Source organism: Calliopsis andreniformis, chromosome 6 (genome assembly GCF_051401765.1).
Source record: "Calliopsis andreniformis isolate RMS-2024a chromosome 6, iyCalAndr_principal, whole genome shotgun sequence".
Lineage (NCBI taxonomy): Eukaryota > Metazoa > Arthropoda > Insecta > Hymenoptera > Andrenidae > Calliopsis > Calliopsis andreniformis.
This window is the reverse complement of record NC_135067.1, coordinates 22,615,752-22,629,821: the sequence shown is the minus strand read 5'-3', so window position 1 is coordinate 22,629,821 and position 14,070 is coordinate 22,615,752. Positions and strand designations below refer to the sequence as shown.

At 37.8% G+C, this 14,070-nt stretch overlaps 5 protein-coding genes and 1 long non-coding RNA gene across 20 annotated transcripts in view; 4 read left to right on the top strand and 2 right to left on the bottom strand.

Annotated features, from left to right (window-relative positions):
• Bbg (PDZ domain-containing protein big bang) overlaps window positions 1-1,203 on the top strand; it is a 34,934-nt gene extending 33,731 nt beyond the window's left edge. For all 4 annotated transcript variants that reach the window (XM_076381200.1, XM_076381201.1, XM_076381202.1 and 1 more), the window contains one exon: window positions 69-1,203. In XM_076381200.1, coding sequence (XP_076237315.1) covers window positions 69-238 — 170 coding nt within the window. In that variant the 3' untranslated portion in view covers window positions 239-1,203. The remainder of the gene's footprint in view (window positions 1-68) is intronic.
• On the bottom strand, window positions 1,186-2,531 carry Mrpl24 (mitochondrial ribosomal protein L24). The gene is made up of 5 exons (XM_076381213.1): window positions 2,353-2,531; window positions 2,090-2,275; window positions 1,813-2,015; window positions 1,559-1,745; window positions 1,186-1,477 (listed from the first exon to the last, which is right to left on the bottom strand). The coding sequence occupies exons 1-5, from the start codon at window positions 2,446-2,448 to the stop codon at window positions 1,391-1,393; spliced, it is 759 nt and encodes a 252-aa protein (XP_076237328.1). The 5' UTR covers window positions 2,449-2,531; the 3' UTR covers window positions 1,186-1,390.
• Window positions 2,488-4,329, top strand: LOC143181029 (m-AAA protease-interacting protein 1, mitochondrial). The gene is made up of 4 exons (XM_076381214.1): window positions 2,488-3,239; window positions 3,458-3,656; window positions 3,740-4,027; window positions 4,197-4,329. Exons 1-3 carry the CDS (start codon window positions 2,907-2,909, stop codon window positions 3,946-3,948), a joined length of 741 nt encoding a protein of 246 aa, XP_076237329.1. The 5' UTR covers window positions 2,488-2,906; the 3' UTR covers window positions 3,949-4,027; window positions 4,197-4,329.
• On the bottom strand, window positions 4,097-7,249 carry LOC143181024 (mucosa-associated lymphoid tissue lymphoma translocation protein 1). Of its 6 annotated transcripts, none has more exons than XM_076381206.1 (11): window positions 6,677-7,167; window positions 6,430-6,593; window positions 6,177-6,363; window positions 5,838-6,102; window positions 5,674-5,766; window positions 5,369-5,594; window positions 5,124-5,307; window positions 4,836-5,050; window positions 4,650-4,748; window positions 4,303-4,571; window positions 4,097-4,233 (listed from the first exon to the last, which is right to left on the bottom strand). In XM_076381206.1, the coding sequence occupies exons 1-11, from the start codon at window positions 6,811-6,813 to the stop codon at window positions 4,129-4,131; spliced, it is 1,944 nt and encodes a 647-aa protein (XP_076237321.1). In that variant the 5' UTR covers window positions 6,814-7,167; the 3' UTR covers window positions 4,097-4,128. The 6 variants fall into 6 exon arrangements, 4 of the variants coding, with proteins under 4 accessions (XP_076237321.1, XP_076237320.1, XP_076237322.1 ...); XR_013002216.1 differs by having other exon boundaries at window positions 4,169-4,233; window positions 4,303-4,371; window positions 6,677-7,203; XM_076381205.1 differs by having other exon boundaries at window positions 4,650-5,050; window positions 6,677-7,197.
• Window positions 4,547-5,319, top strand: LOC143181031 (uncharacterized). Its single transcript, XR_013002217.1, has 3 exons — window positions 4,547-4,868; window positions 4,944-5,130; window positions 5,186-5,319. It is a non-coding gene; the product is annotated as an uncharacterized LOC143181031 (long non-coding RNA).
• Window positions 7,250-7,741: 492 nt separating the features above from the next.
• The window catches only part of Crtc (CREB-regulated transcription coactivator), a 37,594-nt gene continuing 31,265 nt past the window's right edge, over window positions 7,742-14,070 (top strand). For 6 of the 7 annotated variants that reach the window (XM_076380978.1, XM_076380975.1, XM_076380977.1 and 3 more), the window contains exons 1-2: window positions 7,742-7,999; window positions 12,635-12,856. In XM_076380978.1, the coding sequence (XP_076237093.1) occupies window positions 7,886-7,999; window positions 12,635-12,856 (336 nt within the window). In that variant the 5' untranslated portion in view covers window positions 7,742-7,885. The remainder of the gene's footprint in view (window positions 8,000-12,634; window positions 12,857-14,070) is intronic. The other variant, XM_076380976.1, reaches the window with a different exon arrangement.

The window sequence follows — 14,070 nt, the reverse complement described above, 5'->3', positions numbered from 1 at the left end:
ACGTAGAATTAGTATACATGTTCGTTATCAACGAGTAAACAGATAGTAATAGTATCTTTACATCGTAGGAGGTGCTGCCGAAAAGACAGGTGCCTTGAGGGCGGGGGACCAATTATTAGAAGTAAATGGGAATGACGTGACGCGAATGTCAAGGATCGAGGCGTGGTCTCTGATGAAAAAATTACATGACGGCGAAGTGAACCTCCTAGTCAGGCACCCTGCCACCAAATCATCGTGAATGGTAGTCACATGGAGTATGACAGGATACGAGTGTATTTTTAAACGTTGCTCCAAAATACTGAAAACGGTGTAAAGAAGCCTAAACTTGACGGCTGTAAAGGTTTCATCAGAGTTAACAATCTTGGTCAATCGATTGAACGATACAATGGGTAATTGTATCGATAATCCTTTAGCAAATTTAGCGAGGTTTTGTACTATCGCAAATATTTAGTTCATCCTTTCTTATTTTTAAGGAACAACGAATATTTCGTTGAAATGCTATTTAGGATTCGTGTACCATGCTTCTGTGGCAAAAAATATTGTCAAACTATCGTTTGGATACCTCGTTTTTCAGGGAGACCTTGTCCTTTTTTATTTTCTTTTTTGTTAATACGGTATCCATGAACCATACCTTTTAACTTCAGCATTGTTTCTCAGTATATACGTCTAATTATATCAAGAAAAAACTGCTTGTCCTAATTATCTACTATTAGTCGTCACTGCAATTAGCGTGTATATTAACGCGCTTGTATCTTATAATTTTGCGCAATAGAAATGCTATGACGTAAATGGAGAGGAAGAATTGTAAATATGAATAATGTGCAAATATTCAAGATGCAATGGATCTAGAGAAATGTCAAATATAATATAAAAAAATGTTAATATAACACGTATTACGTTATTGGAGTATTTAAGTATAGACTGACATACATTTCTAGATTTGCATTTGTTAAAAAATCGTGCTGTGATATATGTGTGTTAATATGAAACTAACAGGCGTTAATAAAAAAATCCGCAATAACGAAACATTTTAATCTAACATAGTTATTTACGAGATATTTGATTAATCGCTTGGTTCTTGAATGTTACGTATGCTTTTTGCCCAGTATATATTTTCTATACCTAATTTATGAATAGGAAACACTGATATGTAACTTTTCTCGATAATAAATTATGCAGTCGAAATGCAAAGATGTTAGAAATTTTTTATTTTTGATTATATTGCAGTAAATTCAACTAAAGATTTAAATAATTTTTAGAAACATTGAAATAAACCATAGAATTCTTAAAAACATATAACACATTTAAAGATGCAGTTCTATGTATTCAACAAATAGCGATGCTTGTACATTATGAACCTTGTGACATAGGGTTAGTGGATTCAACAAAATTAATACCAATAATATTTCTTTGGTATGCGATCCTCTTTGATACCCATTTGATCCATGATGTCCATTTCAAATGTTTTTAACTTTGCCTAAATGTTAAAGAAGAAAGTACTAATTATTATTTGTTAAAAACAGTAATACACTCCTGCTAGATTATGATTTATACATACCTCAAATGTTACCTCTTTTACATCATCCTCAGTAGTATCTTTAGGCTGTTCTTTGTACAGTTCAGGAGCTTTATAATCTATTGTTTCTTCACTGGATGCTGGAATAGGAATTATTCTACCAGTTCTACAGGAGACTCTCACACGTTCACCTTCCTCTGTATATCGCCATTCTATGGGTGTACCCTTTCTGAAACACAATCATAAATATTATGTACCTACATGCTATTTTGTGAGTTAAAATCTCTGTTACATACAAATCAAGAGGATCCACTAATTGAACTTGTGTAGTAACTAATAGTGGCTTTTCTACTCTGCGATAAACACCTGGGAAGTTTTTATTCTTCCCTATACATTCTAATTTTGTGTTAAGTCCTTCAACAATAATCCAGTTTCTTTCTTGTATGATATCATATACTATTCCTTGCTTGCCTTTATCAGAACCAACTAATACTTCTACCTGTAAAAATTCTATCATTTTAACATAACATTTTAATTTACTATTTGTAATATACATGCTCAAAAATAACATACACGATCTCCCCGAAAGAAACTCCACTCTGCAATAGGTTCAACATGAACATATTTATGAGTCACCCTAGGTCTATTTTGCATTTGATACTGGTGTGTCCATGGTCGGTAAATAGAAAAATAAAGATTTTTGCGTTGTATCGTGCGGGGAAGATATTGCGGTTTTCCACGAGGTGTTCTCCAATAAATCTAAATGCATAATATCAAACAAATGAAACACAAAGTGTATGAAACAATTAGAATACGAGTAAGCCGAAATTTCATACTTGTTCTGTAACACGGTTTATGTATCGATCCGGCAAATTTGAATATTTTTTGGACCAGTCGCCTATTCTTGCGAGTAAAGTAGTTGTCAACCTCATTGTGTATTAATTTTCAACTTAAAATACACTAATAAATGTACACGCGCATAAAAAGTCAAGAAACAGAGAATGACTAGAGGCGGAACTATTGTATAAAAAGCTTTTCGTCTCAAATGCATCTTTATCCTAGATGTCACTACGGTTCCATTTACGAAAATATTCTCATTAATTCTCACGTTTAGAACCCCCCCGTATGTGGTATTCCGAAAATCACACTTAGGGTCTTAAGAACCGTGATTTTGAATAATATATTCGCTATACAATTCTAAATATATAATTAGATAACACTCACAAATTATATAATCGTGTTGTAACAACATTAGATATCTTTTGTATCATATTGCAAAAAGAAAGATAGTTATATTTGCACATCGCTAACTATAGGTTAAGTTAGCCGTCACGCATGGATCTTTGTTAGTACCGGTTAATGTTGGACTGACATTTAAAACAAACATAAAATGTTAGCTTTAATATTTAGAAAATATATTCTTCGTGCACCAATTAGACGATTCTCAACTGCTATTATAAATAATAGAGATCCAGTTAAAAGGAATGCGATATATTATTGGACAGACACGAAGTGTAATAAATGTGTAAATCATGTTACGATATACAAACGGTTCAATTCAACATCTAAAGAAGCAGATCATTTACCACCATTGATGGGTTCTGATAATATTTCCCAATTTTCGTTTATATATTGTTTTGGTTGGATATGGACTATTCCTTATATTCTAATTGCTGTTGACCCCGACTTTAGACCGTTCGAGCATTTGACGGGAGCCAAACATGTATGATAATTTTCTCAAATTATTATCAATTCTAAAATTTTTCATGCATAGATTAAAACGTATCTAATCCTATTCTCTTATCCTTTGTTTAGTTATGGTTATATATATACTTTCTAGATATTTAATATTCTTTCAAGAACAAAACAAAACAATTTCCAATTAAACAGTTACACATGGTGATTTTATAAAATTAAAGAGTAATTAAAGGTCTATTATAGGCAATGATAATAATATCTGATGCGTTAGCTGCCCAAAATTATGAAGCTCTTGAAGGTCTTGTAGCAGAGAAAACTTTGGAAATATTAAAAAAAAATGTTAGTTCCTTAACAGAATCACAACGTACATTAATTGCCATGAGTAAGGGACTTCTGATAAAAACTGTACCTACTTCTATAGACATTGAAAGCAAAAATACAGGTAATTATGGTATAGATTATGTAAAAGAATATAAAGTATTCTGTCTTTTGTAAATCAGTTAATGTTATAGAATATTATTACAGATAATGATAATGAAACAATAATTGCAATATCGTATATTGCTGATTACATCAGTGGAACATCATTTGATAATACAAAGCCACTTGCAGAATTATTTCTACCAGACCAAGAAAACTCATTCGTTAGATGCACTTACAAATTTGAAAGAAAGTATAAAAATGGCAAAGGAGATTCATGGATAGCAACAGTGGTGAATCATTACACACTGTGAAAAGAAAATTTTTGAGTAGTCTGTTCTTACAATGGCATGAAATTTGGAAAGTCAAATGTGTATATGAATTCAAGAAAATGTAAATATTTTATTTATATGTATTTTCCATATTGTATCTAAGTACACGCATTGTTTTCTTTTTTCACAAAGATTCTATAAAAATATAAATATCCACATAAATTAAGAGTTTATAAGTTTTAATAAAGGAGGTATGTAATTCTTTATATGTAATACTGTTGCACCAATAGGAGTTCCATTCTTAGACAAGGAAATAATAAGTGGTCCCTAGAATATATAAAAAATTATAAAATTATTTTGACCACTATAAAATTTTATTTAGATTGAAATACACACCTCATTGACTTGAGGATTATGAATCCAACATTCCTTATTAGATTGATCTTGATACAAGTTATTGGGCTTCTTTGGAACAGAATTAAAAAAGTTGACTTCGAAGTTTCGTAAATCAGGTAACTTGATTTTGATTAAATTTAAATAAGGTTCCAAAAACAATGATAAAGTAACTTTGGTGCACATATTTACTTGTTTAAATGTTATATCTAACATTTTAGTTGAAAATAACATTAATTCATTTAAATAACTATCTGGATTTGGAGAATTTTCTATAACATTTTTGTATATAAAAAGTTAGTAAAACTTAAAACAGTAATGTATGTTATATAAAAAGAAAAGAAAATTACTTATATAAACAGCATCAGTAAGACGAAATGGTTTTGTAATAGATAAAGCATACATTGGAATCTGATTACGTTCCTTGCCTTTGAAGCAACTATCAATGGCTGCAAATATGAATACAATTGTTGTATGTATGAAATCATGAAAATAGAGTATGTTTATATATAAGGTACACAATATCAGCAACTTACACTTTCCTACTTCTTCAAAGAGTTTTGTGACTGGTATGTCCTTATTAATATATTTACTAAGGTGTGTCATATATAAACCATATTTACTATTGACTTTTTCATAACTAGGTCGGTGACTGGACGTAGAATATGCTTGAATTAAATTTCGAAGATTTTTCTTACTTTTGTATTCATTCACAGTTGGTACTTCATTGTAAATGTCAGGATTAAATTCTCTAAAAATGCAATAATAATTATATACATGTACAAGAAAACACAAAGAAGGAGGAAGAGTAATTAAATAATAACTTTGAAGGTAAAGATTGACACATGTCTAAAATAATAATTAATAGCTCTGGATCATTTTCCAGGAATGCAACTAAAAGTTCACTTTCACATATTGCATCTTTTCTTAAATACGTTTCTGGTGCATCTGTTGCAAGCATGTAACTTTCTTGCATTTTGAAACCATGACCAGCAAAGTAGAATAAACCTGTTGAAAAAGAATTATTGTGATTTTGCATAATTTACAAGTGAAATGTTGTAAGTCTTACCATATACACCTTCCACTAAGGCTTTACTAAATACTTTGATTGCATTTTTCATTTGGGTAATTGTCAAATTTAAAAGACAAATTACCTCAAAGCCTATTTCTTTAAGAAGATTACCAATACGTGCAGCATCATTTTTGGGTGTTAAAAGACATTCATGATGTTCATATTCTTCATTTGCTATAATTAAAGCTATTTTTGCAACTGCTTTCATTCGTGGAAGATCCATCTGTTAAGTAATGTAATTAAAATATTACTAAATAATCATAAAATGTTAGTAAAACATACTATTGTATGTTCATTCTTACCATTACATGTGTTCTTTGAGTGTAAGCTTCGCTAATATTATTATAAACGTAACAATAATATTTTCCCTCATGTTTTGAGCGAAATTTTTTAATCTGAAAATATAATATAAATAAATCATAATACTAGACAATACAGCAGAATGAAAAGAAAATAATTTGCATACATGCAATATATTTGATGTTTGTCCCTCCAATCTGGTATTATTATGAAACCACTGATACTGAGGTTCAGGATAACTATTTGCTTTACAGTATATTGTGAAACTTTCACCATCTTTAACTTCTAACATTGATTGTGGCTGTTCTTCTATTGTAACAGGTAAGGGAAAGATTTGTACAATTACAGATCTTGAAGTCAAAACAGATACAAGAGTCCCATCATTCTTAGTTTGCGACACCTTACATTTATATTCTCCTGCTTGAGATGCACTTACAAAGTTGTGAAATTTTATTATACAAATAATAAACAATATTAGAAATATTAATGTTCCTTTTAAACATACGTGGTAATAATAATATCGAGCTCATTAGAGATATAATTTTGTAACTGCCTATCATCCTGGTACCATGTGTAATTAGGGGGTGGCATTCCAACAGCTTTGCAATATAATCGAAGATGTTGACCAAATGATATTTTCATTGTATCAGTTTGGATGTCTTCTGTTGGATGTGTAATAATAGTCAGAGGTTCTAAAAACAGACATCAAATTATGTTTTTATTATAGAAAAAAAAGTAATATAAGATTGTTGTTATACCTGGATCAGAGATAATAGACTGAACATTAAGAAGCCCACAGTCATTCAATAGAGTACGTAAAATTTCTACAGTACACATTTTAATATTTAATTCAAACAGTAGCTTTTGCCCTGGAGAGCCATGTGTCCCATTGCTTTCTTTTAAAGACTGTATCCATGGAGTACTGTATACAAAATTATGTTCAATTTTAAATTCGTAGAATTTATAATATTCCTTTAGTTTGTTTAAATACCATTGCCTTATTACCTTGGATATTCGAGTTGTGTAGCTACATGATTTGCTAATGTAATCCAAGCTGCATCTTTATTCAATGCATTCACTAATTCTTTGTACGTATTTATTGGTAAGTATTCGATATACGTATCTTCATTATATCGTGTCATTTTGAATTCAATTTCATTTGAAATTTGTGTCTAATTTTAAAATGCATAAACGTGAAATAAAAGACTTCTTTATAACAATAAGTGTGTTTGAAATTCTACTGAGATACACGAATAAACATTTGAACACGTCTAGTCTCCTGAAGCAGAAGAAAATTTTCCTTCTTCCACGTTTTCACATCTTCGACTTCGTTTCCTTTTTCTTTTTTTTTTAACTGGTTTTCAACTGTATAGCATAGTTGATAAGGATAAAGTGTTCACGTCTGGCGTATAGAAGGAAAATATGAAAGAGCAATAGCAATGGGTTCAGAAGTATGCATACATCGATGATATATTTGTTTCCCTCTCAATCGATACGGTAGAAAGATGTAATAAAATTGAATATCAGAAAGAAAAAGACACAATTATAATTTTAAGATATTACCTTACACATTCAATTCTAATAATTCATGGAAAAGAAATACGAATTTGAATGACATTCACAAGAATTATAAATACAAATGAATGTTGCATGTAATAATGTGAATGCTCTTAATTACGCGAAGGGACGTAGTTAGGTAGAAAAAATAAATGAATTGATGAATCTTGTATGAGGATGAAATGTTGAGAATGGGCAAATTAAAGAATGCTACCATTTTCCATGTGACCGAGGAAAATGATCGACAATGAAATGCGAGCATTAAATCTGCTTTATCTACCGCGCAACGAACTGGTTGTGACACAATAGGCGAGAAAGGCTGGCTTTTCGGAACACCCCGGAAAAGAATCGTCGGTTTTTTATTGCGGGTGCGACAGAAAGGTGGGGGAAGGTTACAACCAATGAGCCCGCGAAAAGCGGCTCCTGCGCGATGCGCGTGGCGCGCTGCGCCGCATAATCTTGCGTATCAGTGATCGGCAGTGCCATCCAGAAGGCAGTAGGTTACGGGGTTCTTAACGCGGTGTGTAATTTCCCGAGCCCTTATCGGTGCGTTCCAGTGAAAAGGGAAAGGCGCGCGAGGGGGGTCAGAGCGCGCACGATCGTGTGTGCACGACGGATTCGCGAGTGTTGGGGGGAAATCTAGTGAGCCGAGCCATCATGGCGAATCCACGGAAATTCAGTGACAAGATCGCTCTGCACAAACAGAAGGAAGCACAGGAGAGAGCAGCGTTCGAGGCGATCATGCGGGAGGTTTCGGACGTCACGAGCAGAGTAAGGAATCCTCAGTAGGTCCTTGCCATCGAGAGGGACACGACGTGATCGCGTACTCCGTGTACTTTCCTTCGACTCAGATGTTAGAACGTAAACAACACAACGAGTGCGCTCTCTCTCTCTCTCTCTCTCTCTCTCTCTCTCTCTCTCTCTCCATCTCTATCCCTATCTCTATCTCTGCCTCTCTCCTCGTTGCGCCGTGCTTCTGTGTCGGGTTGCGCGAATGCGGCCTCCTTGTCGCGCTACACGGACGGTGCGTGCACACGAGTGCGTGGTTCTCTTCTACCACGTCTACGGCTTGGTGCACGGAACTGTAGTCGCTCGCTGGCCCTCTGTTTCTCTCTCGCTACGTGTACGTGTCTCTCGGGTTGGCCGCCGCGCGCGACGCGCGGGACGCGTGCGACCAGAGAGCACATAAATACGTGTGTGCGTGTGGAACGGGTATACGCTCCCGTCTACACTATGCCGAGAACGTGTGCTGCGCGCTTTCCGCCGCCACCGTCCGTCCTGGAAATTCCTAATAAATGCATACGTGTGCGATCGACGATCGCGTCCGTTTTGCTGACACGTTCCTCGACTCAGTGTATATGCTCGTAATCGGAGATTAGGATAGCTCGGAAAAGCATCGTTCCCTCCGTCGCACGAACGTGTCCTCCCTATTAACGCGACACTCGCGTACTTCGCTTCTGCGATCGATCGAGGCCGAATGGAACTGTTGCTCGTCGAAAATGTGCGCCGTTCGATTTCTCGTTCTCGTTCACCGGCCCGCGGCGGAGGTATTTCCACTGACTCGCGTGTCAGTCAGCCTGCTTTTGCTCTTACTGCGTTCACTGGTCCCCAGCGTTATCTTGTCTGTAGGCGCGTAGTCGTCTCAATTGCGTTTTTTTAGAATCACGTGTTAGTGCTTCTCATTTCTTTCGACGCTAGTCTGTTTCAATTTTCTTTCCCTGGAACCGCACTTTTCATCGAAGTATATGTAGCGATTGGAGTAGAGAAACTTATGCGTAGGACAAGATCGACCCATACTTTACCTCTCTCTTTCAGAAAGTAGTAAATGCTTTAGCGATTAGTCGTTTTGGAGCGGTCTTAGGTTCTACTTACATGCTTTCGTTATATGGCGATTTTTTCAGATTTGCTAAATCGATTACTGAACTAATGATACTTCTAAGGTCTGTGCTCACTTCTGTGTATTTCTGCTCCAAAATATACATGGTTGTTCTTCGCGTAATTAACTTCCTTAATATTCACGATTCTAAGCAGGTATCGACTCTGTAGCGTTCGAGTTGCAATGACCCGCAATGGGAACAGCTTGTTTTTGCCACGCATACAAATATCGTTTGAAGAGTCTGCTATTTCGTTCCAATATATTTGGAAATAAAAGAGTTGTTGTTTCATTGTTTTCCACGGCAAAAGTGCCCAATCGCGTTAGACATCCACGTGGTCGACGTTGTCAGGTGTGTCGATGAATCTTCGATCAGAAAGACTAGAAATTTAATCTTCTCAGCGAACGCGACGCCCTCTTCTGCGTGTCGGTTATTACGTCGCGGGGAATCGCGCGAAATTGCCGCGTTTTTCACGGCGCAGCGATAACCGTATTACCGATTACGTAATGGCAGCGTATCGTGTCGAACGCGGAAGCTGCGACGCGCGCTCAGCACTCGCGATTCATTGTTTCGATCATTCTTGGAGCGCGATCACTCTAGACGGGGACGCGTTTTCAACTTGTCCATACAATTCCAAGCGCGTGCATCGTCGCGATAGTTCGTTTAGCGACGTTTAGCTTTCGTTTCGAGTCCCTCGATCAGAGCTTTCCAACGGTGAATAGAAATCTACGTTCTTCCAATCACAGATCCAACGAATTCGACGTTGCCCTTTTGTACGACTGTCCTGGTAGCCGATCAAGCGTAACTCAGATAAGCGTTGGATAAGCATTAGTCATCGAATTGAATCGAATTGACTTTGGTCACTTTCGAAACGACTTTGGAAATACTGTCATTTCGTTAGCATTGTAAATTGGTCTTGCAGAAGCCAAACTGATCAATTCTGTTTTTATCAAGATTTTCATTTTATCGTTCAGGCACATATGTAGTGGCTAACTTTTCAAAAATCACTTTTCTTTGCTTCTTCTTTTATAGGGTTGATCAGTTTGCCTTACCATCTAGGCTACTTATTTATTCGAATAAACAGAAGAGTTCTAAGAGACATACGTTGCAGAGGGATTCAGTCTCGGGATATGAAAGGAAAATGTTTTTATTTGCGAGGGAAGAGGTTTTGCATCATGCGAATGCATGGAATGCAACAGGAGTTTCTTATTGAACGCTGTAGTGATGCAAGGTTTTGCCTGCACTCCTCGAACATTGTAACTCTTGTTTAGTTTGTTGTCCCCAGAAGTTCTGCATATCGTACGGTTCGATTTTCCTCAAACAGTGAGCGTGGAAGAAATATTTTGAAAGTTAAAAACTTCATTGACACTTTGTTTTTTCTAAAGAACACTAATCTGTATACTTTGATGAATATTATACGCTCTGTAGAAATTATGATCCTTCGATTCGGTCAACAGATGTTTTCGCGCAGTAAGCGAGCCAAAAGCATACGAATCCAATGAACTTGCGCGTGCATTGACCACGCATGGAGCTTTGATGCGATATAGAAACCACACGTGTGCAAATTCAGGAGGTAATCAGTGTGCTGTAAATAATTCAAACTGAGAGAGATTCATGTGCAGGATAGTTAAGAATAAATAGTACCAAAAAAGTGGTATAAGACTGTTCAGAGATATCCACGCATACTTTGTTTTTTAAATTAACAACTGTTTTAAGACTGCATCTGATTGATTTATATGCTTCATACTTCTTTCGAAACAGTGTTATTTAAACACTCAAAATACTCGTGAAATTCCAGTGCGATAGTCCATTATTCTTCTCACGATTCAATGGCAGTTCCATTTTTGCGCCTCGAAACGACCTTTGCTCTGAATTGCAATTTTTAATCGAACAAGCTCGCTACGAGTTTCTAAATCACTGCCCCTCTAACAACCTCGATAACGATTACGAACGCCAAGATTAACCACTCAAATCGATCGATACACAGTGTTAATCTCATATCCAATAAAGAACAGAACGATCGCTTTCTAAGATGCAATCGATCCTAATATCATATACACGCATCTGAACACTCTCTCTTCTAAAGAAAAATTTAAACGTTATGGTTCACAAAAACGGAAGAAATAGCAAGAGTTGAATACACGGAAGTCCATCGAAGGCATTGAAAGCGTTGACGGTTGTGAAATTAATTCCCCTTTAAAATTTGACGGATTTTTCCTGAAAATAAACGATCTCGGTCGAACTGGTACGTTTGAGTCTTGTCAGGCAGATTCGATGCGTCACGTTTTTCACAAAAATGGAGGCGAAGAGAGACTGCGTTCGACAGGCGAATCTGCGGCATTCGCGAAATTCATCGTCAGGGACAGGCGAATGCAGAACAGGAGGTTGTACTCGAAGATGGAAAAAGCTGATACTTTCACTGCGGAAATTACATAATTCCCAGTTGAAAGATACTGTCAGGGGGCTGGTAAACGAACTTTTATCGATTAACATGTACCATTCACCCTTCTCGCTTTTCCTTCGGTTCATTTGATTCTTGCAGCGCGTACTGTACAACCATTCGATCACGGTTACACAGAGATGAAAATTTCTCGTAACCAAAGATCGATTTTAGAGATCGGTTATCTCGGTTCCGTTGGGACCTCGACAAATTTCCCCATGAATTCTCTGAAATGTCCAGGAGTCTTTGGGCGAGTGGAATTCAACCGTAGAATGAATCTGATGATGAAACCGTGGGACGAGAGAGAAACAGGAGGGAGAGAGAGAGAGAGAGACGGAGAGAAAGTGAGAGATAAGAACCTGTTTATCGAATCATGGTTAAACAGGAATGCTGGCGTTACTGCCCAAAGCTTGTGTGAGTTTTCAACGATTTAGATTTGAGGAACGTCGTCGAGCAGGGAAGAACACGGAGCCCTCCTTTTAGCGACTGTCCACGATCTAAATCTTCCGTGAAATGCGTTACTTGTAGCCGTAAGCAATTATAAGCGCTTCTGAATATTATCGATTTCGTTGTCAACAGTTTCTCACAAACTCTGTGGATGACAATTAGAATCCTTATTCAACGTGAAACGTTTCACGTATTCGCAGGATAAAAAGAAAATGTCATTGTAAATTGAGCAAAAAATAGTGCTAGTTTACTCGCAAAAGCTGTTGTACACTAAAGACGCTTAGTTATTCTTTTACTCGGGCATAATTTTCGTTCTCAGCTAGTCTACAAGCTAAAAAATGGTACCGTTGAAAAAACTGTACGCGAAGAATCGTTAAGCACGGCCACACGAATTTGCTCTTTTTCATTCTTGGACTTCATATCAGAAATTCACACGTTTTCCGGCAGAATGATTTTCGCATAGTTGATTTGCCGCGGTCGTTTCAAACTGATGCTCGAGCTGAAAGGGGACGAAGAGGGAGGAGGGATTGAATCCTCCGCGGAAACGTTTCTCCCGGCACGAGTCGAAAAGGGAGAAACGTCTAGGTTAAGTCGCTTGTATACGGCAGAGGAGAGGCGTGTAAGAAAAAGGTGGGACCTGCCTAGGTCGCCTCGGTGAGCAGCTCGGTGGGTGCTAGCCCGACGGGATCCGGGGTGCTGGAAACCCCGCTGTCGGTGAAGAGTGCTGGCGCCAGTCCACCGCAGTCCACAGGCAAACACCTGCACATTAATCTGAGCAATCAGTTCAGACCGGGCGGTTCTCTGCCGAATGTAAACAACAACGCGAATTGCGGGACCGACGCGAAAGAGCACTCGATCGACTTTAAGGTACTGGCCATCTAATTGTGCCTACTTCGTTCTGTAGTTATTCTACCACGTCCTTTCTTCTTGCACAGTTTTTTTTCTTCCTTTTCATCCATCCCTTCATCCGTTGCACTTGCACCTCCACTTTCGACGATCTGAGAGAAAGCATCGATTCCTTGACAGAGTTGACGAGCTTTGGCTGGTCTGAACAGTTAAGGGGCCATTCTACTACGACGTCTGACTACCTCTTTACACCGCTGCCTTTGTGGAACAGCCCTGACCAGTGAAAATTCGTGAACCCTTGAAAGGTTTGCGTTGCAGTAGCAAACGTTAGCACGATCAGTTTCGTCGAGGGGTCGGTGTCACCGCGTGTCGAACGATATTGAAATTACGCCCGTGTGTCGGCTGGATCAATTACACAGGGACTTCATGGGGGAATCGTCTACTTGTTGCGAGCCCGCGCTCGAAGCGTGACTCATGACTGGAGCAACGTACGGGCCTCCGATCGCGTGCCTGCTTTCATTAAAACCGACTATTTCCAGTCGCCGCGTAAAAATAGACGTTTCAAGATTTTTCTCCGTACTTGGGACACGCGGTGCTCCCATCGATTTCGCTCTCGATTCTCCGCCTCGCGACCTAGACGATTCCAATGTTCAGCCTCGCGTGAAATTTCGCGAAATCGATAGAGAAACGGTCGGGTTAACGTCGACTGATTAGAACTCCAAGTTATTTCATCGAGTAGTCATGGAATTATTTTGGAATCATCACGGTGCATCCACCCAACCAGAGTTCAACGTCCCCTCTGTTATTTTTCTTTTCTGCGATGCTCTGCACGACCACGCATGACATTTTCACGTAGGTGTAATCGCTGTCGCGAAAGAGCTTGTATCCCGAACTTTTAAGCAAAATACTCCTGCATGCAGTTCGAAGTTCATGTCGAGCACGCTCTTTCTCTTTAACTTGCGTTTCGTGGACAGTTAAAACTTGAAAAAGCAACGGTTCAATTTGGCTCGGAGTCCGCTCAAGTTCTAATCTCGAGTATTCTTTGGGCTCGATCGACTTAAGATAATATCGATGAAACTCGGACGGAAGTTTTCTTCCCACGGGTGTTTCTCGTTCTTTAATTTCGTTCTCTAATCCACGCTATCGCGATCGGCAACAGTTGGCGCGTAATAATAAAAGTTCGAAAGTCTGGCAAGTTCTCGGCAAGTCTCGACCACCGACTGTACAGGCTGCGT